The sequence below is a fragment of the Leucopleurus acutus genome, assembly GCF_964270905.1.
Source record: "Leucopleurus acutus genome assembly, chromosome: 17".
In the NCBI taxonomy this organism is placed as follows: Eukaryota; Metazoa; Chordata; class Mammalia; order Artiodactyla; family Delphinidae; genus Leucopleurus; species Leucopleurus acutus.
In genome coordinates, this window is record NC_139159.1 from 18,893,942 (window position 1) to 18,921,607 (window position 27,666).

A 27,666-nucleotide genomic window follows, 5' to 3' on the forward strand; every position below is an offset into this window, starting at 1 on the left:
GAATTCTTTTTTCTGGAAGGTTGCCTATCTCCACTTCATTTAGTTGTTTTTCTGGGGTTTTATCTTGTTCCTTCATCTGGTACATAGCCCTCTGCCTTTTCATCTTGTCTATCTTTCTGTGAATGTGGTTTTTGCTGAGCTCTTTGTTGGGGCCAATGGCAGACTCTGGGAGGGCTCACGCCAAGGAGTACTTCCCAGAACTTCTGCTGCCTGTGTCCTTGTCCTTACGGTGAGACACAGCCACCCCCGGCTTCTGCAGTAGACTCTCCAACACTAGCAGGTAGGTCTCTCCCATGGGGTCACTGTTCCTTCCTCTGGGTCCCAATGCACACACTACTTTGTGTGTGCCCTCCCAGAGTGGAGTCTCTGTTTCCCCCAGTCCTGTCGAAGTCCTGCAATCAAATACCACTAGGCTTCAAAGTCTGATTCTCTAGCTATTCCTCCTCCCGTTTCCAGACCCACAGGTTGGGAAGCCTGACGTGGGCTCAGAAACTTCACTCCAGTGGGTGGACTTCTGTGGTATAAGTGTTCTCCAGTTTGTGACTCACCCACACAGCAGTTAAGGGATTTGATTTTAGTGTGATTGTGCCCATCCTACCATCTCATTGTGGCTTCTCCTTTGTCTTTGGAGGTTGGGCATCTTTTTTGGTGAGTTCCAGTGTCTTCCTGTTGATGATTGTCCAGCAGATAGTTGTGATTCTGGTGTTCTCACAAGAGGGAGTGAGAGCACACCCTTCTACTCCACCATCTTGGTTCAGGTGGCTGCGTGTGTGTGACAGTGTTTTGTGTTGTGCCATATAAATAGAAATTATAACTTTCTTCTGTCATTTCCAGGACAGAAACCCAAATTATCCATTGCTTATTGTTTCTCACCTTGCTTTGTACATCCACAGCTTGGCCAAACCTGTGGATTTTTATGCCTGAAATGTCTTGCCAATTTCTCCCCCCTTTTAAACATTTTTATGACTGCTTAAAGTTAATTCCACAATCTTTTCCTAGTGTTACTCTAGTGCCTCTCCTGTCATTCATTATCAACATTGCCTTTTGTTACCTTCCTAAAAAGTGAACTGAATCATTTCACTCATTTTCGTGTAACTCTTTCTTTGTTCTCCATTGATTAGAAATGTTTTAGACTAAAACCATATGTGTATCTGTATCCACACACAAACACTCACAGTACCTTTGCTTAAGCAGTTGTGCCATTCTAGGATACATAATATATCTGATTTCAATTTTAAAATCGCAACCATTTTCTCACAGGTTTCAAGGTATACAATAGTTGCTGCCAATTGTTTATATATTTCTTCTTAGTAATATAACTGCATTTCCTTTCTGTCCATGTTGGCAAGCATTCCCCTAAATGTTTCTATACACATCAATGTTCTTTTTCAAGAAGAGATCTCATAAAGAACCACCTCATTGTTAGTTGTTCATTAGTAGTTATTTTACTGACAACTTGGATGTATGCCTCTTAATTTTGCAAGTATTTTAAAATTAAAATGACTTCCAAAGCATTTAAAATACTTCTTCTGGCAATAATGTCTGCTTGGAAGCAGAATTCCTAACTCTCCTCCCACAGGTCTTTTCTTTTATGATTCCATACCCTTGGGGGTTTTCCTAATAGTCTGAAATTCCACACTATAATTCATGTTTGTTGAAAGACATCTGAAATCATTGACATGCCTCAAGGTCTCAGGATTAAGTAACTATCATCTCTGTCCTCATGTAATTGGGCATGCTTAGGTCCATCTCAGAAATTCCTTCTTTCTCTTTTTCCGCCTCCATCCCTCCACTTTCTCATAGAGGAAATCCATTTATCGTTCAGACAAGTTTCTCGAGGGACACATTTTCATCCCTGTGGAAGTACCTCAAGTCAAACTTCAATAGATGAACAATATCTCTTTGTATACATGACAAAGAGGTAACCGTGAAAGCAATGGTTGATTTTTATGAGATTCTAAGCAAGAACTCAGCCACCCTGGAGAAAGAAAGATTCATGTCTGCTGCTTAGGCATTAAAAGTCCTTTAGTCTCCTGTATGCTAGACAGCTATAAGAGATATGTTGAAAAGTATAGGCTAATCAGTGCTGGCACTATTTCTCAAAAGGTCTTGGATCTTTGAGTTGGATGGCCCACAGAGAATATGTCATCTAATCTTCTATTCGGTTCAGGAATCTCTGACACAGCATCCTTGAGATTCATTCAATGTGCCATGAGTCCTTTCTGAAGGGGTGAGACCCTAGCTGGACAGCTCCAGTTGTTGAACATAGGCAGCTGTGAGCAGCCACGTGCATTCCCTGAAGCTGCTCTGATGTTTCATAATACTCATGCTCACCTGTGCTCCTATTAGATGTTCTTGCCTTTTCAATTTAACAGTGTTCATTAATTCCTATTTACAGCTTTCAGTATTGCACCTTGAGCTCTTCTCAAATTACTCGAAATTAGTTAGGAACTTAAGGCTCATGAAAATATAGCAAAACCTGAACTTTGGCACATGTTATCAACATCAAAGAATGCATCTCCACACTGAACTTTGAAATTCAGTGGCACTTTCAGTTTCAAACACTGTCCTGCTCTCATAAGGAATTTGATGAAGAATAGAATACACACCTTTTCCCTCCCATTTTTAGATGCACCAGTGAAGAGCTAAACTATGTGCGTCAGGCCACACATACTGCTAGAGACACGACTGGGAATATAGCCCAGGAAACTTGGCTCCCAGCCTGGTGTGCTTCTTACCACATGATCATCCTTTCTGACAAATATAAATCCACGTAGTACTCCTCCTGCTGAAACATGCAGGAGGCAACACACAATGACCAACTAGACTAGTCGGTGTACGTTACGCAAGTTTAACTGAATAATGTGTAGTTTCTAAGATTCCTGTTGCCACAGACTGGGAATATCCCACATTTTGTTAAAGTTCTCATGACACAGGGTATTTGTGAGGGTCCTTTTGTTACAAATTGCCCTAATAGTCACATTCTTGGCTCTTGTCTTGCCAGACACAGGTTTTGCTCCAATGACATCTTTCTAGGAAGGCACTTCTGACGGTTGACAGCTGCAGCTGCTGCTGTGACATTCTTCATGGCCTCGGAGCTGTGCCCTCCAATATGCTTCCTGAGAGGCTGGGCTACTCTTTGCTTAAAATTTCAACTCTATGCTTCTAAACCTGAAACAGATGTTATCTTGGCTGCTGTCATTTGTCATAAGCTTCTCTATTTGCATTCTATACAAGGCAGGTAAAAGGCAGGTAATTTGCTGCCTCTGTGTAGAGAAAGGAAAAAAAGGAGAGAGAGTGAAACAAGAGAAAGAGATAGAGAGAGACTAAATATAAAAATTAGAGGAATAAAGCCACATGGAGACAGAAAGTGCAACCACTTGAGCATCTATTATCCCAATATCATATGCTATAGTTTGACTACTACTGATTTGCTTGGCATCTCTTTTGAATCATATTTGTGGCCACCCAGATTAACTATGTGAGCTGATCTTTTGAGTTAATATCAGCTTGCTCTTTTCAGCTCCCATGTCATTTACTGTCTTAAAAAAAAAAAATGTACTGCTTGTTACTCAACCTTCTGTGTTTTCAAAAACTCACAGTCCCTTTTTTTTCTCCTTTTTTTGTATGGGAACCAGGAACTAGAAGGCATTAAATGAGGAAAATTAACCAGTCACAGAAAAGGTGGAAGCTCAGAGCAAAAGGGGTTTGTCTTTTATGGTTTGTACTTTGTAAGCTGTGGGTGTGACTCAATTTCCTCACCACCCACATAAAAAGGTTGCCACCCAATCACTGTTTTTTCTATCCAAAACCCCTCCCCTTTGATTTTGGCTAAGAGAGACCCTAAGAAAGACTGCCCTTTCTGGACGTTGCAGACTGTGACATATAAAAGCTGTTAGCTGCTCCTGTAGCCAGCAGCACTCAAACCTTGCAGAGTTTTGCTCTGAGAGTTTGTAATAAGACACACTCCTCTTACAAGAGTTCATGCTACAACCTAGCAAAGAACTTTAAATTTTTGGAAGAATACTATATTCATTTTGGCATTGTGCAGAGGTAAGCTATTTAGCTCAACAAGTTTATTTTGCATGCATTGCTTTTAAAGTAGCTCACATTTTTATTTTTTTTAGAAATGAGATTGGATTATTATAACTTTTTTTTTCTATCTGTTCTATTACTTGGTGTCCATATATGTCTGGGGGACATTATCAGCACATTCTCTGTTATTACCTGTGATGCATTTTTCCTTTTCACTCTCAAGATGAATTTCAATTCCTAAAGATTTCCCTCTGAAAATAAATATGCAGTAATGCATTCTGTGGCTCAGGCGTTTGGGGTAAATGGCTCACATTCATTTTAGGCTTAGTAGCCATGCTGTTTATTTTTCTCTAGCTATAGGAAGTTCCTCTTAGGGGACTGCTTCATAACACCAAGTAAAATGTATAGAGACCACTACAGGTTGTCTTCTAGGCTTGAGTTCAGCATTTGCTTGGATTTTTTGAAGAAAGTCAAGTCAAGCAATGATTTTGTAAATTCATACCCTCTGGCCCTATTTTTTTTTTCCTTTCATAGACCCTAACTCTACCTTTCTGCTTTAAGGCAAACTCTGTGGCCTCTCCCTCTCCACCTCTCAAAATGATAGCAGTCTCTGCCATCAGCAGTGCACTCCTGCTCTCCCTTCTCTGTGAAGCAAGTGCCGTCATCTTACTCAATTCCACTGACTCATCCCCGCCAACCAATAATTTCACTGATATTGAAGCAGCTCTAAAAGCACAACTAGATTCTGCGGACATCCCCAAAGCCAGGCGGAAGCGCTACATTTCGCAGAATGACATGATCGCCATTCTTGATTATCATAACCAAGTTCGGGGCAAAGTGTTCCCACCAGCAGCAAACATGGAATATATGGTAAGAGAACCTTGTTTTCTTTGAATTCTGAGTGAGGACGCTTTACTTAAATTGTACATTAGGAGAATCTAAAGAATTCATATGTTAAGGGATATGGGGTTTTTTACACCTTTTAATTTAGGGAATGTTCTTAAGTGCCTGGTAAACTTAAGTACTGTTCCATCATATAATTAAAAGGGAGGAAAGGGATCTAATATTTTTGTGTGAGTTCCATAACCATTAATGAATCAGGTCTTATATAAGAAAGAGGTAAAGAGTGGGGTGTGATGACTGATCACATTTGGAAGGTCCACTTAAAAAAAAATTCACATGGAACTTTTTCTGTGCTTTGTTTATCTAATAGTCATATTTATCAGCTAAAATATTTTTTGAAAATGATTTTTTTAAATTATAGGTTTCATGTGCATGAATTATTCTCTGGGTAGGTGTCTCTTTCCTTTCTTGGACAAAGCTCTTCCTGACACTAATCTATTTGTATTCTCAGAGAACATGCTGACTTTTTCCTTCTTGTGATTTAATGCTTTGTCGTTCAGATAACAGTGAAGTCAGCACATTTGCACACTGTTCCAACTTGCCATGAACACATTCTTTGCTCTCTCTTAAAAATAAAAAATAGGCTCTCTGTGTTTAAATCATTTTACTTGGAAAGTTTTTTTAAAAAGTTGGTATTAAAAGGATAGATGTCTTTTTAAAGTTTCTTTGTTTTTGGTTTTGAATTTATACAAGGTTATGGTTTAACTTCCAGTACCTTCCAAGAGCACAGCTTGGAGCCTGTTTAAGGCAATGAAGACCACCAGTATGGTATTTCTAAGTTGGGGTGGGTATGGCAGTACCACTAACAACACTCTGTAAGTGCTGACCTAAAATTTGGGGGCTTCTGTCAGATTCTAAATGTATCTATTTTATTTAAATAAGCTTTTAAAGTTTGACTAATTGTAGAAATCAGTGTCACAAGAAAAATACAGACTTGCCAAATGTAAGAGAGTCATGGTTCATAGAAGTACAATTTAGACTCTATGAAAATGCATTTTTCTAGGATTTTTAAATGAAAGTGGAAAAGAAGATGTCATCAGTCCTGGTGTATGAGGGGCAATATAGTCTCATGATTAAGAATATGTAGTCTGGAATCTAAATGTTTGGGTTCAAACCCCAGTCCTGGAATATAAGCTGAGTGAATTCATTAACCTAATTGTGTTTTATTTTCATCATCTCTAATATGAGGATAAAGGTAGTATCTGCCATATGGGGTTGTTATGAGGAATGTATGGAGTTGAGGACTAGAATAATTAGACCAGAGCCTACAGAAAAATAATGTTCAATAAACGTTAGTTTTTATGGGTTTCTGTGAGCTTACTGTGAAAGTGCCCAGTGAAAACCTGTTCAAGATCTAAAAATAGGAACAATTACTCACATTGAACAGGTGTTTCTAGAAGGTGATGCCCAGGTATAGAAAGGAGAGGAAGAAACATGTTTTCAAACATCATGCATTATGAGAGAAATATGCATAAGATTCTATGTGAGCTCAAAAAGGTATGCTATCCAGACTGCAGGTTTAGGGAATACTTTCTGGCGGCAATCACATAGCTATGCAGACTAAGGTAAGGATCAAGACAAATGAACCGGCTTTGGAGAGGACTTCATGTGGGGTGAAATCCTAACTCTGCTGTGTACTTTGTGGCCTTGTGCAAGTTACTTAATATGCATAAAACTCTACTTCCTTCTCTGTGAAATGGGAACAATAATTTGTATGATAACCAATCAATATATAATGCAATTTATTATTTCAATAATATTGAGGGAAGAGGGATCATCATGAATAATATGTGGGGTACAATGCAGTAGAAATATATTTTAAAAAGCCACATTTTTCTAGTTATACTTTTCCCCACTGATCAAGAATTAATTCATTCCACATGCATTTATTAAATTGTTTCTATGTGCCAAGGACTTGGCTAATTGTTTCCACAGATGATCTCATTTGATAGCTCAGTCTCCCTGTGAGGTTAAGATTTCGATCCTCATTTTACCAATGAAATCACTTAGACACAAAGAAGTTAATGACTAGGTGAAGGTGGTTTGGATAATGAACGGTATCATTGGAATTAGAGTTAAGGTCTGTGTAATTTCAAAGCCTATGCTTGTATTGGGGAGCATCTTTTCATTCTCTAGACCGAGCAGATACTACACTGGGGGAAACTGCTGGAGATGTCAGGATATCACTGTTTCCTTCTCTGCAATGCCAGCTGAAATCATATAGTTTTCATATTCTATTTGTCATTCCTTTCTTATTATTTGCTTTTCAAATATGGGAGCTACTACATAATAATTTATTTTGTAAGAACCAGATACAGTGCTTGTTATATAGTAAATGCTTTATAAATCCTTCTTCACTTAGTAAAGTTAACGAGAAACAGTAGTCAGAATATTAAGCTCTATAAAGTAACATTGTCTCAAATTATCATGTAAATACTGCATACACTTCATCACACATGTATCTATTCACTTAATATTTATGGAGCATTTACTATATGTTAGGTACTATTCTAAGCATCTAGGATAAATTCATGAATAAAATAGACAGTCCTTGGCCTCCTGGGTGGGCAATCAGGCAATAAACAAGATAAATAAATTACATAGTATGTTAGAAGGTGATAAGGTTATGAAGAAAAATAAAGCAGGTTGAGGCTGGGACATTTAATAGTGTGGTCAGAGAAGGGCTCCCTGAGATGTCCTGGAGGAAGGTGAGGCAGTAAGCCACACTGATAGATGGGGGAAGACCATTCCAGACAGAGGGAAGAGAGTGGGCAAACTCCCTGAGGTGGGGGGAGAGGAACAGATTACTTCAGTTAGAAAAATGTGCTCAATTTAGTGAAATCCTAAGTCTCTGTGAGTAAACTGACCAACTGAAATAAATTGGATCCCTCATGCAGACTCAGAGAAACTTTGAGAGAAATAAAATCTAACAGGTCAGAGCAAGAATGTCAGTGACTTTAACCTCCAGGCCAGGTGAAAAATACAGATCTCAGTTGAACACTGTTACTTTTATTTTAATTTGTTTAACATTGCTTTGGAACAATTCGAAAGTGAGTTCAATTCCTAACTTCAAATATGGACCTCAAAAGCTTAGGACACTTACCTCAGTATGGCTACCAGCCCTGTGTTCAAACTCCCCATCAGTGGGTGATATCACTATGGGAGCCTCATAGAAGATGGTCTTCAGCTCAGGGCTCTTTCTATTTTTTTTTAATTAATTTTTATTGGAGTATGGTTGCTTTACAATGTTGTGTTAGCCTCCACTGCACAACAAAATGAAGCAGCCATGCACATACAGATATGCCCTCCCTTTTGGACTTCCCTCCCATTTAGGTCACCACAGTGCATTAGGTAGAGTTCCCTGTGCTGTATGGTATGTTCCCATCAGTTGTCTATTTTATACATAGTATCAATAATATATATGTATCAATCCCAGTCTCCCAATTCCTCCCACCCCACCCCTTTCCCCCTTGGTATCAGGGCTGTTTCTAATTGCACCAGCCTGATTTGCAATCCCCTTCATTCACAACTTTACTCTCTGAGCCTTTTCCCATGCCATTTCCTCACCTTCTAATGTCTCCTCCTTAACTTATTCCAATATTTATAATGCTACCCTTCAAGTTTTATGTAAGAATGTTGTGTCCTTCACTGATGTTTCTTACATTCACAGTCATATTTGATTTCTCCTTCTTTTGAACCACTGCAGCCTATTACGTTTATCACACTGCTCTTATTAAAATCAGACTCAATTTACAGTTATTTGTATATTTCTTGCAATCTTCCTAATTTTTAAGCTTTCAGGGTGCTCAGTCTATGTTTATTCACCTTTGTATAACTATTTTCTTGGGAAATTTCTTGTGTATAGACAGTAATCAACCATTATTTGGTGAATTTGAAATCCCTATGAATTGTTACATGTTTATAACTTGAATCAATTTTGATATTATTATTTATATTTAAAGTTCGCTCATCATTTATAATAACATTTTATCCTATGCACCTAAAATATGAAAGAAGTTTTTCAAAATTCTAAAAAACAAAAAGCCCCTTAAAATTAAATGATTTTATCCTCTTTAAGTACTTGGTTATGCTAGCATATGCTTGAGTAAATTAAGTGGACACAATTTGAACACTAGAGTGTTGACATTCATATTTTAGTGTATAATATCTTCTTTGGGTATACTGGCCATGATTTTCCAAACATTGTATCCTTTCAAAAAATAATAATATAGATAGAGCTTAAGATATGCAAGTCAAACTCTTGGCTTCTGTTCTACGATTAGTTTTTTGACAAATTTCCATAGCTCCTTGGACACCAGCTGTTTTTCATTCTTCCTAAGGGCAACTTAAACCGTGACTCTAAACCACAGACCACACTAGTTTCTTAGAATAAGAATCATTCCCTAAAAGAATGAAATTACAAGACTCATACATGGAGTAAAATTTGTAAGATATTTCTTGAATTTAAGGCAATTGAATAAATTAATTTAAAAAATTTGAAGTCCTTCTGTGAGAGGATGAGATCCAAAGATAACAGAAATCTTTGTATTTAAACTGTAAACAAAACAGGAAAAACAAGCAGAAAAAAAAAAAAACCTTAGGCACATAATTCAGTATAAGACGCTGCTGTGTAAGACTGATGTAATAAAAGAGTACAGACCAAAATACCATGGAGAAATAAAAGAAAGAAGAGGTAATCTCTAGTTGGCAAAATCATGAAAGGCTGCTTAGAGGAAGAGTATATGAGATAGATGCTCAGGAAAGGGTAGGATTGGATGTTATAGTAGGTAAAGCAATGAATGAACAAAATTGCCAGGAGAGAAAAAGCATAACACATTCGCCATGTTTTCAAGGATTTTGAGAAAAGATTGAGGATCACTTAATACAAGAGCAATTAGGGAGGCCATGGAGGTTTTAGAGCAGGGTCAGAGGTGCATATGAGAAAGATGGCACTATCAATTGATGGAGTTTAGATCGGCTGTGAAGGTGACCCAAGAGGTGGCAACCACTGAATCAGCAGGGCCATTTTTTTTTTTTTTTTTTTGCCATACGCGGGCCTCTCCCTGTTGTGGCCTCTCCTGTTGCGGAGCACAGGCTCAGCGGCCACGGCTCACGGGCCCAGCCGCTCTGCGGCATGTGGGATCTTCCCGGACCGGGGCATGAACCCGCGTCCCCTGCATCGGCAGGTGGACTCAACCACTGTGCCACCAGGGAAGCCCAACAGGGCCATTCTTTTAGTCAAAGGTTAGGAGGAACTGGACACCTATACCTACCACAGTGACAGGTATGAACAGTTAATGGTAGCCATCTAGGCTACAGGTAGGAGACAGCGTGAAGATAATGATAGATATGAACTGAACAACTTAAAAATGAAAAAAAAAATGTGTAATGTAATTTCAAGAAGCCAAAATAGCTATATTGATAATATGCCCTATTTCATTTGTTTGGTGCCTGCAAATATTATTTGCAGAGCTAAGGGAATCAGTCTCCTATACTCTTCTGGAAAAGAGAAAAATACTAGTTACCAAGTCACAGCAGGTAGTAAAGTTACAGAAAGCATGACTCAAATGAATGAATGGAGAATAGATTAATCCGTCCTCAGAAACAGCCAGTAAAGTATTTGCCTACAGTAATTTATGTCTTGAGAATAAGGAAAAATTTGGATTTTGTTTATTTGGGCTTTGTGTGTAAGAGAATGTAGATAATGTAAAAGACGGTTTTTTTAAATTATTCATAGTTGACAAAACACTTGTGATGTCTATCCTTATCGTTGTTTTAAATGAAACCATATACTGGACCAGATGGCACCTTTCCTCTCATTTGGGAAGGATAACTCAATTTTCTTCTTATGAGAAATTTGATGTGTCTAACTTAAATTTTTTCAATGAATGCTTTTATGACCACTAGAAAGCCTCCTGAGAACACTGCCAGCCAGCAGGGAACTGAGAAAGATTGCTGACAGGAAGGCATTTCTCCAGCTCATTTGGAACTCCACATTCCTGTTCTCCTACATGTAGAACCTTTTAAGTGTCTTGGCTTCAAATGGAGACTGGGCACATTTTGTATGAATTTTCTTCCAAGGTGCATGTTGCGTAGTATTAGTTACTTAGTATTGCTTATATATGAATGTTTAGCTCTCCACTTATGGAGCCAGCTGAAAGTAAGGACATTTTGTTTATGACTGTTTTGAGTACAGGCTCTAAGATGTGCAAATGTAAAAACATTAACATGATATGATTCAGAACCTCACCATCAGTTGGTAGAAGGAAGAGCTTTGAATCATACATAGGCTATATCGACATACATATCGACCATATTTCCTAGTATTCAACACTGCTTTTTTGGTGGCATATTATATTTGACCATATGCAATGGTACAGAAAATTTTATTATATTCCTGCTGACTATTTGTAGAACCTAGCATCATATCTGTCCCACAGAGAACACTCAGTAACAATCTATGGAACAACTGAATGAAGTCTTTTAACCTTTGCTGGGCATTCCATGTAAAGAGCACATGGCTATGGTGCTCAGGTGGGCAGGGGTCACTCAGTATTCAATCACTCATTCCACAGTATTTATTCCTGTGCCTGGCATTGTGCTGAGGGGTTCAGCAGGGAGCAAAAAGACATTTCTTGATAGGAAGTACTGTGAATGGACGAGTAAGTGGGCAAAGCAGTGAGCTGTGTGCTAAAGGTGGGGAAGGGTGTTTTGGGAAGGTGCATGGTACCTTGAAGGCACAGATGAAATTCAGTGTGGCTTGGATGTAGAGGATAAAAGAAAAAGTGATGTTTGATGAGGCTGGGAAGGCAAGCAGAAACTTGTTTGAGTTTTATTCTAAGATTAAGGGAAGTGGTTGAAGGTTTTAAGTTGTGTAATTAATTTGCCTTCAGAAGGGTCATTCTGGCTACAGGTTGAGAAAGGGATTGGAGACAGGCAGAGTAATGGCACAGTCAAGAGACCGTTATAATAGCCTGGGCGAGAGATAATTGAAGCCTCAGTGACATTTAAGGACATAGGGATGTGACAAAATGAATTTGGGGATCAAATCAGTATGTGTAAGTGATTTATATGAAGAAGTGGCATAAGGATTTATATGATGGAGAAGCCAAGGAGGATGCCTCCATCTTTGACTAGGACAATTGGGCTTCCCTGAGTTGGAGAACACAAAATAAAGTGCAGGTTTCTGGTAGTCATTAAGTAGCTGAAGGTTTATCATCCAGGGTACACATCTACAGAGGTTGAAAAAAGTAGCTAGTGTGTGGGAGGGAACATTCTTCCAATACAAAGAATTTTGGTTGGGAATATGCTTTGGTAATCAGAATGGACCACTTTACATAATGGGGGTAGGGTAGTGTCATGGAGACAGCATGGATGCATGATTTTATGTCTGGGAATCTACTCAAGAATTTTTGCAAAAAGTTTCATGTATCTTTTAAGAATATTTTTTTTTTTTTTTTTTTTTTTTTTTTAGAATCAGTGCTGAGACTTAAGTCAACATGACTCCAAATCTATTTCAGGGGCCTAGATAGCACCAGGTCCATCTAGTCTTCTGACACACTCAGGATAAGGTTTTTCTGGAAACTAATCAAAGGACTTCAGAAAAATCGAAGTTGACTAGTCTGGCTGGTGTCCTGAATTTAGTATATCTGAAAACCATTTAATAGTCGGTCAATGGCCATTAAATGGTTATGAACTTGAGATGTTTAATTGTCTATGAGAATTTCTGAAGAATGGCTTGGAAAGAAGGCAGGGAATATAAAGACTAACAGCTTAAAATGGTCAAGAGAAATGTTTGGCATAAAATACATCATGGACTGAGGTTTGGAGGGGTATGATTTGAATGTTCCCAGTCTATGTTACCCATAGAGTCTAAAATCAGGTACCAAGCATTTTTTTGACACAAATATGGAAGAATGCCGCCAAAGTTGTGTGTTTAGACTAAACTTCATGACTCTTAAAATTTCACATCACATACTCCAAACTGAAACAGTCCAGGAATGTTGCTTAAGGGCACAATATTTTTTTACCCTACAAAGTGCATCAAATTCACATTTCATAATTTCATTAAATATGAACATTCTACCAAATCTGTCTCTGCATTCCAGTGAGATCATGTTTTCAGCAAGCAGTAGGTAGGCGGAAAGGCATTTGAATTCTTCTAAGTGGGCAACAGCAAGGTACGGGGTTTGCATGTGTCTCACAAGATAGTTTAACAATCAAGAAGTCAGTTTTTAGCTGATTGTAACACTGAGTTGGTGAAAAAAATTAACCACACATGAAAATGTCTTCCTGGCATATAACTACAGTATTAAATGATAGCTGGTGGGTATTAATTTCCCGGGAAAGGGGAACTGTTGCTAGAATCCATCAACAAATGGTCTTTAAATTTAAAGATAAAACATATGTTAAAGAGGGATTTAAGGAGGGGAATTAATAGGTTTTAAAACTTCTGAAATGTTCTCTAATTTTTATCTTCCACTGTCTAATGTTATGTTGCCAAGAAGCAAGGTCCTTGTTATCTATACACAGTTCTGTTTCTGATTAGTTTGTTGCTTCAGGGTTTATGTTTTCACTTTCTCTGATTGCCTGCTAAGTTGAGATTAAAGCTTGATGTGTCTCAAACTTCAGGCTGCCAGATAAGGTGATCAAAAGTGCACCTCTCATTACCTCTCACTTTAGGCATCTTTCTAGTTCACAGACACCACCACTCTTCCAGTGCCTGATCTTCCAATAATAATAGCGTTTACCATTCTGTACACCCTGCCGTGCTAGAGCTGTGCTAAATTCTCTTCAATCACTATCTTGCCTAACCTTCACAACAGTCTCGTGAGATGGGGACAGTTTTCCTCATTTAGAGACAGGAAATTTGAAGTTTGGAGAGCGTAAGTTGCTTCCCCCAGGTCCCAGAGTAAGTAAATCAAAATGATGAGAAAGCAGTTCTGTATGACAACAGAGCCCATGCTTTGAAAGACTACAATACACACTCCCCTCCATGAGTTCATCTCCTGCTCTTGAGCCCGCTCCACATGCATTTTTATCTGAGGACATCGCTGAATATTAGAAAGTGTTTCTTCATATGGAATCAAATCTTGCTTCCTGTACTCTTTCTAACCTTGGCAACCACATAGGAAAACTCTGTATTATGATAGTGTTTCAAGCCTTTGAAGCCTGTGAGCATCTATGCCTTAAACCTTTGTCCCCCAGTCACCCAGCTCTTTCTAAGCCTCCAGCCCTTTTGTGTGAAATACCTGTACACACCACCTCTTGCAACCAGAGTATGGCCAGCGTAAGGAAGGTGGCACGAAGATATTTGCTTTCTGAAAATCTTGGAAAAGGTAAGAAGTTGTGCCATTAAGGGAATGGAAAATCAAGTCCCTCCCCACCCCCCATGCTACCTCTTACATTACACATACACACAGGAATAAATTCACTATTTATTTGGTAGTGCGTTAATTGCCTGTCTCTTTCCTAAACTGTAAAGCAGAGTCCATGTCAGTCTTGCTGACTGTTGAATTCCCAGTACCCAATACTGTACAGCCCTCCCAATAAGTGGTCAATTACTAGCTGCCTAGATTAACGAATTATCTAGGATTCTATTGGTTGATCTGGAAATTTGCATTTCTTGCATTTTCCATTGTTGATAACAAAACAGCAGTCCCCATCTGGTAAGTTTGGTGTAAGGAGATTTGGGGCCAAGACAGTTCCAGGGTCACTCTTTCTTGCCACCATCCTTGTGTATTAAGATCACACATCTACATAAGCGTAATGGTGACAATGATACCTCCTATCAGAGTTCATAAACTGTAGGCCCATTAACCATTCCAATTAGTAGTCATGTTTAATTTGCTCTGCCAAGTGTTGAACTGTAGAGAATTTTACATTTAAAAGGCTATTTGGCAACATGTAGAAGTGGATACATTTCACATATACATCAGGATTTCTAGATTATCCTGAAAAGTTTTAAGGTTTAGAGACATTGTGCCCACTTCCTACTTGTCAGCAATTGTTTAAAAAGGAAGAGCCTCTTTGGGTGGGGAAAAATTCACTCATTTCCAAGTCTCTCTCTCTCTCTCTCTCTCTCTCTCTCTCTCTCTCTCTCTCTCATATAACTGTCCGGATGTCAAGCAGCAGTTGCATTTTGTCATCTTACACCCAATACTCATTTTCATTACTAGACCAACCCCCAACCCAATCAGTTGAGTTTGATTATATTTAAATAGCACTTTGGTATTTTCAAAGCACTTGACTGAGGTATAGATTGAGCCATGCATAGATTAAAGCACTGAAATTTTTTTTGCCTTTATTTCCTAATCACCAATCCTGTTTAAATAATCTTACCTCAAATTCTGAATATTTTTCTTTTATCCATGCCTTCCTTAATTTATATATTAAGGCTTTATATGTAGGAAACACTCCCTCAGCTAGGAGTCTTTTTCAATAATCCAGATAACAAATGATGGTGGCTTCACTCAAGGTGGTGGTAATAATAGTGATGATCAATGGGTATATTCTGGATAGATAGGATTTTGATGGCAGGATCGACAAGATTTGCTGATAGAGCATATAAAGATTATTAAGCAAAGAAAGAGTAAAGATGGCTATGGACTCTCTGGCTTGAGCAACTACAAAAGCAATTGGTAAACTTTTTCTGTAAAGGACCAGATGGTAAATACGTTTAGCTCTGCAGACCTTGTGGTCCGTGCTGCCACTGTAACACAGAAACAGCTATAGATAACATATAAGTAGGCAATGGGATAGATCTGGTGACCCCTGAACCAGAAGAAAAAGGGTAATGTCATCCACTGATGGGAGGAAGACTGTAGGAGTAGCTGGTTAGAGGGTAGGGAGTGGCGGTAGGGTTGTAAATACTGGAACTCAATTTTGGACTTGTTAAGTAGAGGTTTAAAGTGGATAGGTGGATAAATCAGTCTGGAATTCAGTGGAGAGGTCTATAGATATAATTTGGAAGAGTACCACCAGCTTATAAATAGTATTTCAATGTGTGAGACTGGATGTGGTTACCTAGGCAGTGAATTGATGAAACAGAAGAGAGAGAGAGGGAGAGAGAGAGACAAACAGACAGAGAGACAGACAGAGACATGGCTTCAGTCCTGGGAACCCTCCAGCATGCACAGGTTAGGGAGATGAGGAAGAATCAGCAAACATATGGAGGAAAACAAGGCAGCAGCCAGAGAAAAACAAGGCAAGGGTGGGGTCATGAAACCAGGGGGTGGAAGTGGGTCCAGGAGGAGCAAGTGGTCAGGCATTCTAAAAGCTGCTGATAGAACAAATAACATGGTGACCAGGAAATGACCATTTATGATATTGATGTGAGCAATTTGGGTAGAGTGGAGGTAGCGGGGGGAACCTGCCTGTGGTGGGCTCAAGAGTAGAAGAAGAAAAACTGAAAATTCTCTGTTAAGACAACACTCAAATTTCATTGTAAAAGGAAGAAGAGGAATAGTGCATTGGAAGACGAAGATGAAAAGGGGTCAAGAGAAGTCCTTTTGTGTTTGTTTTTAAGAATTTTATGCTGCTGGCAATGATCCAGTTCAGAATACCTCTAAAAAAAGTATACTTTTACATCTTTTTTTTATAGAAATTTACCTTTTCCACCTACATAAAAGGTAGCACTCATCTTACCTGAGGAAAGTCTTCACTATTTTCATTTAAACATTTAAAAAATGCTTAGGACCCCACGTTGGTCCTATACCACGTTGTGGTATAATGTGGTCCCATATTTATGGCCATTTTTGAGGCTTGAGGGAATTTTTTTTAAATCAAGTTCCTTAACTAGTTCTTTTTAAAAGTATAATTGGTTTAATATCATTTAATTAATCTAATTAGTGCCCCCAATTACCCATGGGAAATCCTTTTCTCTTCCTGTGCCGCACCCCCCCCCCCCCCCCAGTCTTACCAAGGCCCATTCTTCCCTCCTGTCTGGTTTAACACTGGGTCATATATTCAGCTCTCAGTTTCCTTTATTGGCACTTCACAAGCATTTCCACTGAAAGGGAATAAACCCCAATTTCAAAACAAAACCACAACCATGCCCATGAAGTGTTTTTTAAAAGCTTCTGGCAGCCCTCAGGGAAAATAATTTTGTCATCACTTAATATCTTTTTAATGGCTCTTTCTCACTTCTATAAGTCAGCACTGCTTTCCCAATCTAACCCAGAAAAAGAACAAAGAGCCCCAGCTGAGTTATTTTTAAAAGCCAAAAACTTGTCTATCTAAACTGCCTTTACTTTTTATCTAAATATATGAGAAATGACCACATGTCAGTCCAAGAAAATAAGTGTCTATACGACGTGCCATACTGTTTCCAATGTCATTGCTATCAGAGTATCCATGACAATAACCAATTTAGGAATGTGTCTTCAAAAACTCAGTGTGATAATTTTATTTTTTAGTATTTTATGTCTTTGAAGATGGTTTCCACGTGCAGAACAGATTTTTTAAGAGGTCATTTTCAAATTTAATATTTCTTGTTCTCCTCTAATTTGGCTTCATTTACATATATTTTGGTCTATTCAGAAATCTAGCAAGTTTTGGCAATCACATTTGTTTAATGTTTGTTACTACTTACAATTCTAATTAATTTAAATTTTAAGCTGCATTTATAGATTTAACATATTTGACCTTTAGTACTTCAACTGACTTATTGAAAATAATTTCCATATATTTAAATGTCTTAAAAGCCTAAGCAACACAGTGACTCTTAAGTTCTAAATTTTGCAATACTGTTTAAAAATTGTAACAAGATTTTCTTAAAATTTTTAACTTAAAACCACAAATATAAATAATTATTGATATATTTTATGTTGAAATTACAAGGCTAACGTATTGCTTTAATAACCTGTTGCCATATTCTCTGAACCACTATAAATATTAATAACATCAAATATGTACAGGTTCGTTACCTAGAAATATTTATCCTTTTTAATACCTTATATTTAATTCTTTCAAACACGTCTACCTTTAATTCTTATGTTTGGAATTAAAAGATGTTACCCACTTGAAAAAGAACAGTATGTCATATCAAACAATGTTGGGGATATATTCTCAAGTAATTTTCAGGGTTGCCTTTCAGTTGGTCTACATTTCTTATTGTCCAGAGATAGTGTCTGGGGTTTAAGAAGACAGTTTCGGATGTCCCGGTGCCCACTGTGTTGTGGGTAACAAAACTTAAGGAAATGGCTGATAAAACAACCTCATCTTTGGGCTGGATCACATCACTCTCTAATTCTTCAATTTACGGAAGTCAGTGATTTTCTCCCATGCTGAGACATTCTTTGACTCAATTTTGTATTTCTTTGGCTTAACCTCTGAAGACCTCTGGACTTGAGGTCTTTTCATTCTTTTCATATGCCTCCTATCTCTTGGAGCCACACTCTTCTAGCTATTGAAATGACATCAGTTTGAATTGTGGATGCTTCTCATGGCTTAATCAGACTATGTGGTTTCCACAGACAAGGTGCTAAATTTGTTGATAAGCAGAGTAGTTCATGGTAAACATTTTAGTTCAGAGCTAAATCAATCAGTTTACAAGCTGACCAACTAAATGGCTCGTAACAGCAAAGAATGGAAGAAAATCCTGTGGAGCAATAGGGCACATATATAGGCTTCTGCGCGCTCTGACACCGTTTTAAGCCATCTTCACTTTGTGAGTTATCTAATCATAATATCTAACTTCTACTAGCTCCTGTAAATGTTTTTTTGTCTCCATGCATCATTTTCTTAATTTTTGCCTAATTTTTAGAAGGCATGATATTTTAAGTGTTCACAACTCAGTTATCTGTGAAAGTATTTTATCCATTTAGAGGGACAAGAACTAGAAATACAGAATTTGAGGCTAGCTGCATAAAAGCTGAATAAATATAAGGTGTTTAGCTTTTCTAACAAATGATCATAATATGTTGCATATTTGCTAGTCATTCCATAGAATGTTAAGTAAGTATACACCTGTGACCTTTTTTCTTTTGCTGTATTTGTAGGGTATGATGCTAAACTTATTTCAAATAAATATTACAGGTGTTCAGCAAAATTCAGCAGATAGATTATCCACTAAGCATCCAGAAATGTATATATTTGTCAAATGCTTAGGTGATTACAACTTCATTCCCTAAATTTGTATAAGTTGTTAGAATTCTTTCACATGGTTAAACTGGCAACATTCATCACTATTTAGAGCTTCTGGATAAGAAAGAAGCTATCCTTATTTAAATACCACTGTGGATTAAAGGGATACATCACTCACCCATATTCTCCTGGGAGTTGTAACCAGTGGAGAAAGATGGAGACAGCAAATACAGTAGATATGCAATTCCTAAATTTCAGAGCAGAATCTTCCCCTCTTTATAGGATGGGTGTGAGTCCTGCCTGGGGACAAACAGGCAAGAAAGAGCACAGGACTTTCTGACTTCTTCTGCAGTAGGCATCAGAGAGACAGTTGGTATGTCTGCCATGGGAAGGCAAAATGATCCCACTCTCTGTGTGGGACCTGGCCAGTGCTGCCAGGGTCTCCAGCATCTTCCTTCAGGGACAGGCAGAAATCCTTCCCATCAGTTTCCTAAAAGCAAACATGGAGAGATGAAAAAAAGTGGTCATCTCTCCTCCCTCACAACTATCATCTCGAAAATTTTAATTATGGTATCTGTACATAGAAACACCTAAAAACGTAGGCAACGGTAATGCTAAATACATGGTCTTCCTATCAAAATCCTTTATAAGAATTTAAAAATGGTGCTCATGTAAGATATTTTTCAGGCATGAACTCTTTGGTTTATCTCTTTGACATACACAATACGTTTTAAGTATATGAGTAAGCATATAGAATTATATATGCTAAGTTACCTTAAATTTGTTAACTGTCTTAAATACTTTAAATTATTTTGTGAAGAATCTAGGTTTCCTCTCTCTGTGGTGTGGAAAAGGCTAGAACTGAACAAGTCATAGGTCAATATAACAGATCTTCCTGATTCTGATGCTGGAGTTACTCAGGGATACTAAATCATGAAATGCTGAAGAGGAAAGGGACCCTAGAGATGAGTTAACTGGGAGACAGAATAATTGACATGTCCTCAGTCACAGATGATCTTAGCAGTAGGCTTAGGGTTAGAATACAGGATATTTTATTTTCTTTTTCAGTATTATTTGTGCCATGCAGTGCTGATATTTCAGAACAAGACTATAAGAAAGACTGTTTTTAGAAAGATTATATAAAAACACAGAAAAGCCGTGTTTTTAGCAGTTACTGTTCTGAGTGCACACCACTTCAATATGTTAATAATATTTAGATGTATTTTTTTCCCAAAGTGACTACAATTAGCTCAGAGACATAATTTGTTGATGCTATTCCGTCTAAAATTCATTTGTGATCTAATGGTAATATTTTGCATTTTGGTGAACTGAAATCCATATTTTGTAAATCCATATTTCATTAAAAATATCAGAAGAGTAAATACTAGATGAATCCATTATTAGCCAAACAAAATGCTTTTAAAAGTTAATTTCAGTTCTAGAATACTATGATTTTCATTGCAAATTTAGTTTGGTTCACTGATATTTCTGCACAGAATTTTTACAAACAAAAGGAGAGGTTTGAAGTAATAATTCATAAAACATATCAAATGATTATTTTACAGAGCTAAGTGTGAAAGAATAATACAAAGTATTTTTTATAACTGTAAAAAAGCATGATATCAATTCAAAGGAGAAGACAAGTATATAAAGAGACACTAACTTTTAAAATATTATAGAATGAGTATTTTCCATTTATATACTGTATTTAACACTGATTACTTACTTATTAAAAGGGTATTATGTAATGTTTTGCCACATTTAATTAATCCACAAAATGGGCAGATTATATTCTGGATAATTAAGGAAAGTGTATTTTACTATAGCTTTTTGAATGATCTTTCTTTTTACACAGACAGTGGAGATATGGCCACTGTCACCATAGAATTACTCCAGATCCTTTCTTGATAATTCTGATTTCATGTAATTTTGTGAGTGAATTTATTTTAATGTAATTCTAGATAGATTTATGTAAGATGACTTTGTTTTTCTAATTTAAGACAACTTCTAAGCGGCTAACAAATCTTTTTTCAGGGTGGGTGCCATGGCCTTCTAGGGTAAAAATATCTCTGAAGGGTTCATCAATTTTTTTCCTATTTTATTTCAAAGTCACTAAATTAATTTCCTTTCACTTAAATACACTGTTACATTAAGTAAATCTATGTTTATAGCTCATAACAATTAAAAGTTCTAATATTATTATTACTATCAAATATTCAAATGATATAAAATATCATTTATATATTATAATTTAATATAGTTTGACACTTAAAAGTTGGAATAAATGCAAATCAAAACCACAGTGAGACATCATCTCACACCTGTTAGAATGACTATTGTCAAAAAGTCAAGAAATAACAAGTGTTGGTGAGGATGTGGGGAAAAGGGAACCTTGGGCACTGTTGGTGGGAATGTAAATTGGTGCAGCCACTATGGAAAACGGTATAGAGTGTCCTCAAAAAATTAAAACAGAACTACCATATGATATAGCAATTCCACTTCTGGGTATTAGTCTGGAAATTAAAATACTAACTCAAAAAGATACCTTCACCCCAATGTTCATAACAGCACTATTTACAATAGCCAAGATATGGAAGCAGCCTAATTGTCCATCAACAAATAAGTAGATAAATGGAATATTATTCAGCCATAATAAACAAGGAAATCTTGCCATTTGTGACAACATGGATGGAACTTAAGGGCATTATGGTAAGTGAAATAAGTCAGAAAGAGACAAATAACTTATGATCTCATATATGCGTGGAATCTAAAAACAACAACAACAAAAACAATACTGAACTCAGAGATCTAGAAAGCAGATAGGTGGCTGCCAGAGGTTGGGGGGTGGGGTGTGTGAAATATGTGAAGGTGATTAAAAGGTACAGACTTTCAGTTATAAAATAAATCCTGAGGATGTAATATACAGCATGGTGACTGTAGTTAATAATACTGTATTGTACATTTGAGTGCTGCTAAGAGAATACATCTTAAAAGTTCTCTTCACAAGAAAAGAAATTTGTAACTGTGTGTGGTGACGGATGTTAACTAGACTTATTGTGGTGATCATTTCACAATATATATGTACATAAAAATCATTAAGTTGTACACCTGAAACTAATAATGTTATATATCAATTATATCTCAATTAAAAAGTTGGACTATGAGACATTGTTAATTTTGGTACATTGATTTGAATAAATTTGATCTCATTAATTTTTAAGATATATCAATAGCATGGCTCCTTTTTGCTGTGAATAAACTCCAGGGAAATCAATTGACTTTGGTGGATTCAAACTTCAGTGGTCAGTATGAGGTATCTCCAAGTTACATCTGGATACGATATTTTTGTTAACCTATCCTTTACCAAAACTTATGTCTGGACTTTGGGTCTAGATGGCCCTGTAAAAACAATAAAGATTTTTGAGGAATAATAATATTGCACTGTAGAACTTTGAATAACAATGGTCTAAATTTGCTTTCTTCTAGTCAGGAAGCAGAATTGAAAGAACTTTAGGAAATAGTAGTGCCATTTCTTTTCTCTTTTTGTTTGTTACTAGCAAACCCAGTAAAGCTGAAGGTTTTTTTCACTTTCACAGGTCTGGGATGAAAATCTTGCAAAATCTGCAGAGGCTTGGGCAGCTACTTGCATTTGGGACCATGGGCCTTCTTACTTATTGAGATTTTTGGGTCAAAATCTATCTGTACGAACTGGAAGGTAGGAAGTAGTTTCACTGATACTGTTTATCCATGCAACTTTATTGCTTATGGACTCCAAGGGTTAGTGACACCAATTTCAAGTAATATCTGCAAGAGGGCTCACTATGTGTCAGGCACTGATGCTTGGCCTATGACTGTTTTAGATGTCTTCAAGGATTATTTAATTTTTTAAAAGGGCCTAGAAAAACCAGTTTTCCCTTTCACCCTTGGAACACCCTCCCTTAGCCTCTATTCTACCCTTATCTCACAGAATCTTTGAAAGGATCAGGCTGTATCCTGTATCCTTTCTCTTCTACTTCAGAAAAATCCCTTCATGGTGGCAGAAGCCATTATTGTGTATGCAACCTTCCCATGTTTGCATATACCTGTATCTGTGTGTGTTGTACAAATTCAATATATTTACACATATATGTATATATAAATAGGCACACGTATGTATATGCAAGTATATGCAACAATGGATAAAGCTGTTCCCAGTAATAGGATAATTTTTCTACCACTGTGGAATGTCATCATCCAATATTCCAAAGACTCATTCTCTTCCACATAGGGGAGGAAAATCAGGTGGTAAAACAAGATAAAGATGATAATTCCTGAAAGATTTGCATTTCTCTTTTTGAAACAACCAGACACATACTTAGACAAATACAGGATCACTTGCTCCAGTCCTGGGCATTTTCATGCTTGGCTCTACTTGGAGGAATAGAGGATTCTACTAGGTGATGATGGTAATTGTGAGGGGTGGGTATGTTCTTGATTTATCATGAATAATCTGCAAAAGGACCAATTAACTTATAATTTAACGTGAGTCCACTATATATTGCCACTACTGTACTCTAAGTTCTCATTGTGTTTCTTGATATCTAGATATCGCTCTATTCTCCAGTTGGTCAAGCCATGGTATGATGAAGTGAAAGATTATGCTTTTCCGTATCCCCAGGATTGCAATCCCAGATGTCCTATGAGATGTTTTGGCCCCATGTGCACACATTATACACAGGTTATTTTAATTGTTTTGTTCATTTTTGCTTCATACTTTTAAAAAATGCTCTATTTTGGTGAACATGAATTTTCTTCGCTCCAACTTCAATAACAGTATATCCATTTACTTTCTCAGATGGTTTGGGCCACTTCCAATCGAATAGGATGTGCAATTCATACTTGTCAAAACATGAATGTTTGGGGAGCTGTATGGCGCCGTGCAGTTTATTTGGTATGCAACTATGCCCCAAAGTAAGTATCCAGTTGGATTCTACTTCTTGGAATCTTTAATGATGTTAAATATCTTCAGTCTGATAGATACTTTTAACAGGTAAATAATATGAGTAAGACTTAACTAACAAGCACTAATCCTCAAATCTTCCATCTTCTTGTATATCTAAAAAGTTATAAGCTGAAAGGTTTCTTTTCACAAGGATTCTAGATTAAAATTGCAGGCAAGACTATTTGTGATTTGGAGAGTCACTAAATTCTCCTTACCATCTTTCTTTAGGCATGGTAATTATAAAATAAACATACACTTTCAGGCTTTTGATAGCTATATAAAAGGCATCAGGAAAGGATCTTCTAGGGAATTTATCAACACCACAGAATTCTCATCAATCAGTACTAGAATGTTGGCTTAGCTTTTTCACTAGGAAAGCAAAACAAGCCCTTCTTCTTTCTTTTAAGAGTAAAATTACAATCACAGTTTACTTTTTCCATAGATGGTTAAGGAGGCATTCAGAATCAGAAGGGAAAATTTAAATGTTATGACTTCTTTTTAATGAAAGCTTTGCCATGATTTCAATTTCAGTACAAAAAATACTCAGTAATTTCTTCTTATGGCATACATAAAAAGGTATTGTGAAAATTGATCAAAGATTATAAAATAGGCTCACATTTATGAACATTCTTTATAATATGAGGATAAATAAGCATTTGTTAACATCTGATAAAATGCCTTTTTGATAACAATGACTCTTCGGATAAAATGTTCCAGTATTTATACATGAGTCTGTTCTCATTTGGAATAAATACTAAAATGTACAAAGGATTTATGACACTCCTGGTGTCTTCCAAAGTAAGTCCCAAACAAAGATTTTCTCCAGCTTTGCCAGTATGGGGAGGGAATGAGAAAATGTTTCACAAATAACTGCATTACTCATTTATATGGTAGTATGCCAGTGGCAGTGTTTTTGCAAAGTTAGAAAAATAGCAATTTTCCCGATGGTCCCCTCTCCACAGTTATTAGAATAGTAAGATTTGGAAAGTAAAATGTGGCTGCATTATGATAAGCATTAAAACTGTATTTGTTTGATATTTTCAGTTTTATACTGTATATTTTCCTATTAAGACTATAACCCTTCTTTCTGACATAAATAGGCCAAGTAGTACTCAAATAGTGAAAGAGGTTTTTTTATAACATTCATTTAACTATTCTGTTTTTGGCCAATGATTGGAATTTTGTAATACTATTGATGAGATGTCTGATTGTTTTATAAGTCTGAGAGTTTAAGATATTGTGTTAGTATGCTATATTTGCTGTGATAGAGAACCATTCTTTTGAAACCTAGGCAATGAAGAAAGTTTTAAAATCCTGACTGATAGTTGATTATGTTTCTTCCAATCCCAATATGAATTTATCTCAAGTATAACTGTTTTTCAGGGGCAAAATAAAAGAGAAGGAAAGGGGTTGGGGGGGGGAGACAGAGACAGAGACAGAGTTAGAGAGAGAAAGAGAGAGAAATGAGAGAATGAGAATGAATTGAATTAGATGAAATAGAATAAAAATTAGAAGGAAAAATAATATAAGTTTATCAACTGACTGATCTACTACTGAATACAATTATCTTCCATTCGTATAAAAGTTTGTAATATAATATATAATAATTTTTATACAATAAAATTGTATTTCTAAGTTAACATTACCAAAAATATGTGCTGTGTAATTTCTAAAAGCTATGTAGAATAAGTTGAAAAATATGAAATTAAAATACCACAGGCTGGGTTCATATATTTTTATAGGTTTGGGTAAAGATATAGAGGGAAATAAGATTATGAATGTAGAATGGGAGAGATTAGGATAAAGGAGTGAGCTGCACTCTTGAGGGATGGACCTCCTTGAATGTTCATAAGCAAACATGTAACATTACCAAAATTATGCTTGAGGAAGCTTCTCTGGAAGGCAGAGTGTAGAATAAGCTAGATAGAGTGGGCAGCCTTGTAATCTCATCTCATTTTGTAATATGAATAATCAGCATATTTTTCATTTTACAGACAACTTTTCCTTTACAGATATTTTATAGATAAAAACGTGACTTTTCAACTGACTGAATAAGGATATGTTCATGTCTGGTAGATGCACTGTATGGGTCACCTGCTTGGTCTTATTTAGGTCTCAAAGATGAGATCCACTTGTTTCATATTTTAGCCTTTACACTGTTGTCTTATCTTCAACCTTGACTTTTTACTATCTACAACCAAATTTTCTCCTGACCATTCAATTTCCTTCACATCACTGGCTGTATAGTACTGTAGTTACTAATCACCATGCTACTGAGAATACATTCATTGCCTCCTTCCTCACAGCTAAAAGAGCTTAATAACATAAGGCATTGTGGCTGTTTTTAACTATCCTAAATGGTGAATTTGGTGTACCACTATAATCATGGCCATAATTACAGATGAAGAAAAATATTGATAACACATAATAATTCAGTCAAATAGGTTCAGCATTATCAAAAAACTAATAGTATTACTAAAAATTATAACTATGAGTTTACATACGGGAAAATGTTTTGGAATCACCTTTAATGGCTGCTTCTGTGAGCCATTATTCTCTTACTGAGTTTTCCGTTATCTCATCTTATGAATACTGAGAATCTAAACTATTTTTTCAACTTGAGGAAGAAATCCTTTGAACACTTGAAACCTATTTTTTATGCTTGTAACAACTTCTTGCTCATTTCACCATTTCTAAGCATCCCAGAATTACGTGTATATATCTTTATATATATAATGGACATGTATATATCTATATCTGTATATACTTTACTATCTTTATAATAATATTAGCATGAGTTTTTTAAGAAGTAAGTTTAAGTGGACACAGCCCATGTGCTCTAGAAGGCTGCTGCAGGAACGAGGCAGCTGTGGTGAGTGGATAGAGAGCATCAAGCCTGGTGTCGGATGACTAATAATGTCACCATGCATTGTAGTGCCTCACTTCTTATCTGTAAATTAACATAATATTAATTTACTCAGAAAGAAAACATTTTAAAAGTAAGATATACAGAACGAGTTACTGTAGAAATGAGAAATGGTTATAACTTTTAGTGCTTTTCTAAAACGACAGACTTCTAAAAATATCATCACATGTCAACACGTGATCTTGTGCTTAAGGACAATCAGATTTTAAACAATGGGCAAGTAGCACTAATGCTCTCTTTTTCTTTTTTTTTTCAAGGGGCAACTGGATTGGAGAAGCACCATATAAAGTAGGGGTACCATGTTCAGCTTGCCCTCCCAGTTACGGGGGGTCTTGTACTGACAATCTTTGTTTTGCAGGAGTAACGTCAAACTACCTATACTGGTTTAAATAAGCTTGTCTTTTCCTCCAGGAAATATAATGGTTTCTGGGAATCATAGGCATATATATATATTGAGTTTTGCACATATTATACATATTTTACCATAATCTTGTTTTTCCTTTTATTATTCATTGTATAAATTAGTGTTTGTCTATTATGTTTGTTTCATCCTTGGAGGTAAACAAAGCATCCATTTCTGTTTTCTGACCTCTAAGCCTAAATTAAAATATTGTGTATGTAGTATTGACATAGTTGATGCATCCAATTCCAAAACTTGTTTTCCAAAGGAATTATGTGCTTAAGGAATAGAATATATATTTGGCCTATAATGTATGTGTGTGTATATACGCACACA

General features: G+C 36.6%; 1 protein-coding gene across 1 annotated transcript; it reads left to right on the forward strand.

Annotated features, from left to right (window-relative positions):
- Positions 1-4,632: 4,632 nt before the first annotated feature.
- Positions 4,633-27,558, forward strand: PI15 (peptidase inhibitor 15; the record flags this gene model as incomplete). Its single annotated transcript, XM_082858368.1, has 5 exons — positions 4,633-4,905; positions 22,620-22,738; positions 23,608-23,740; positions 23,858-23,973; positions 27,188-27,558. The coding sequence occupies 5 exons, from the start codon at positions 4,633-4,635 to the stop codon at positions 27,321-27,323; spliced, it is 777 nt and encodes a 258-aa protein (XP_082714494.1). The 3' UTR covers positions 27,324-27,558.
- Between the last annotated feature and the right edge of the window lie 108 nt (positions 27,559-27,666).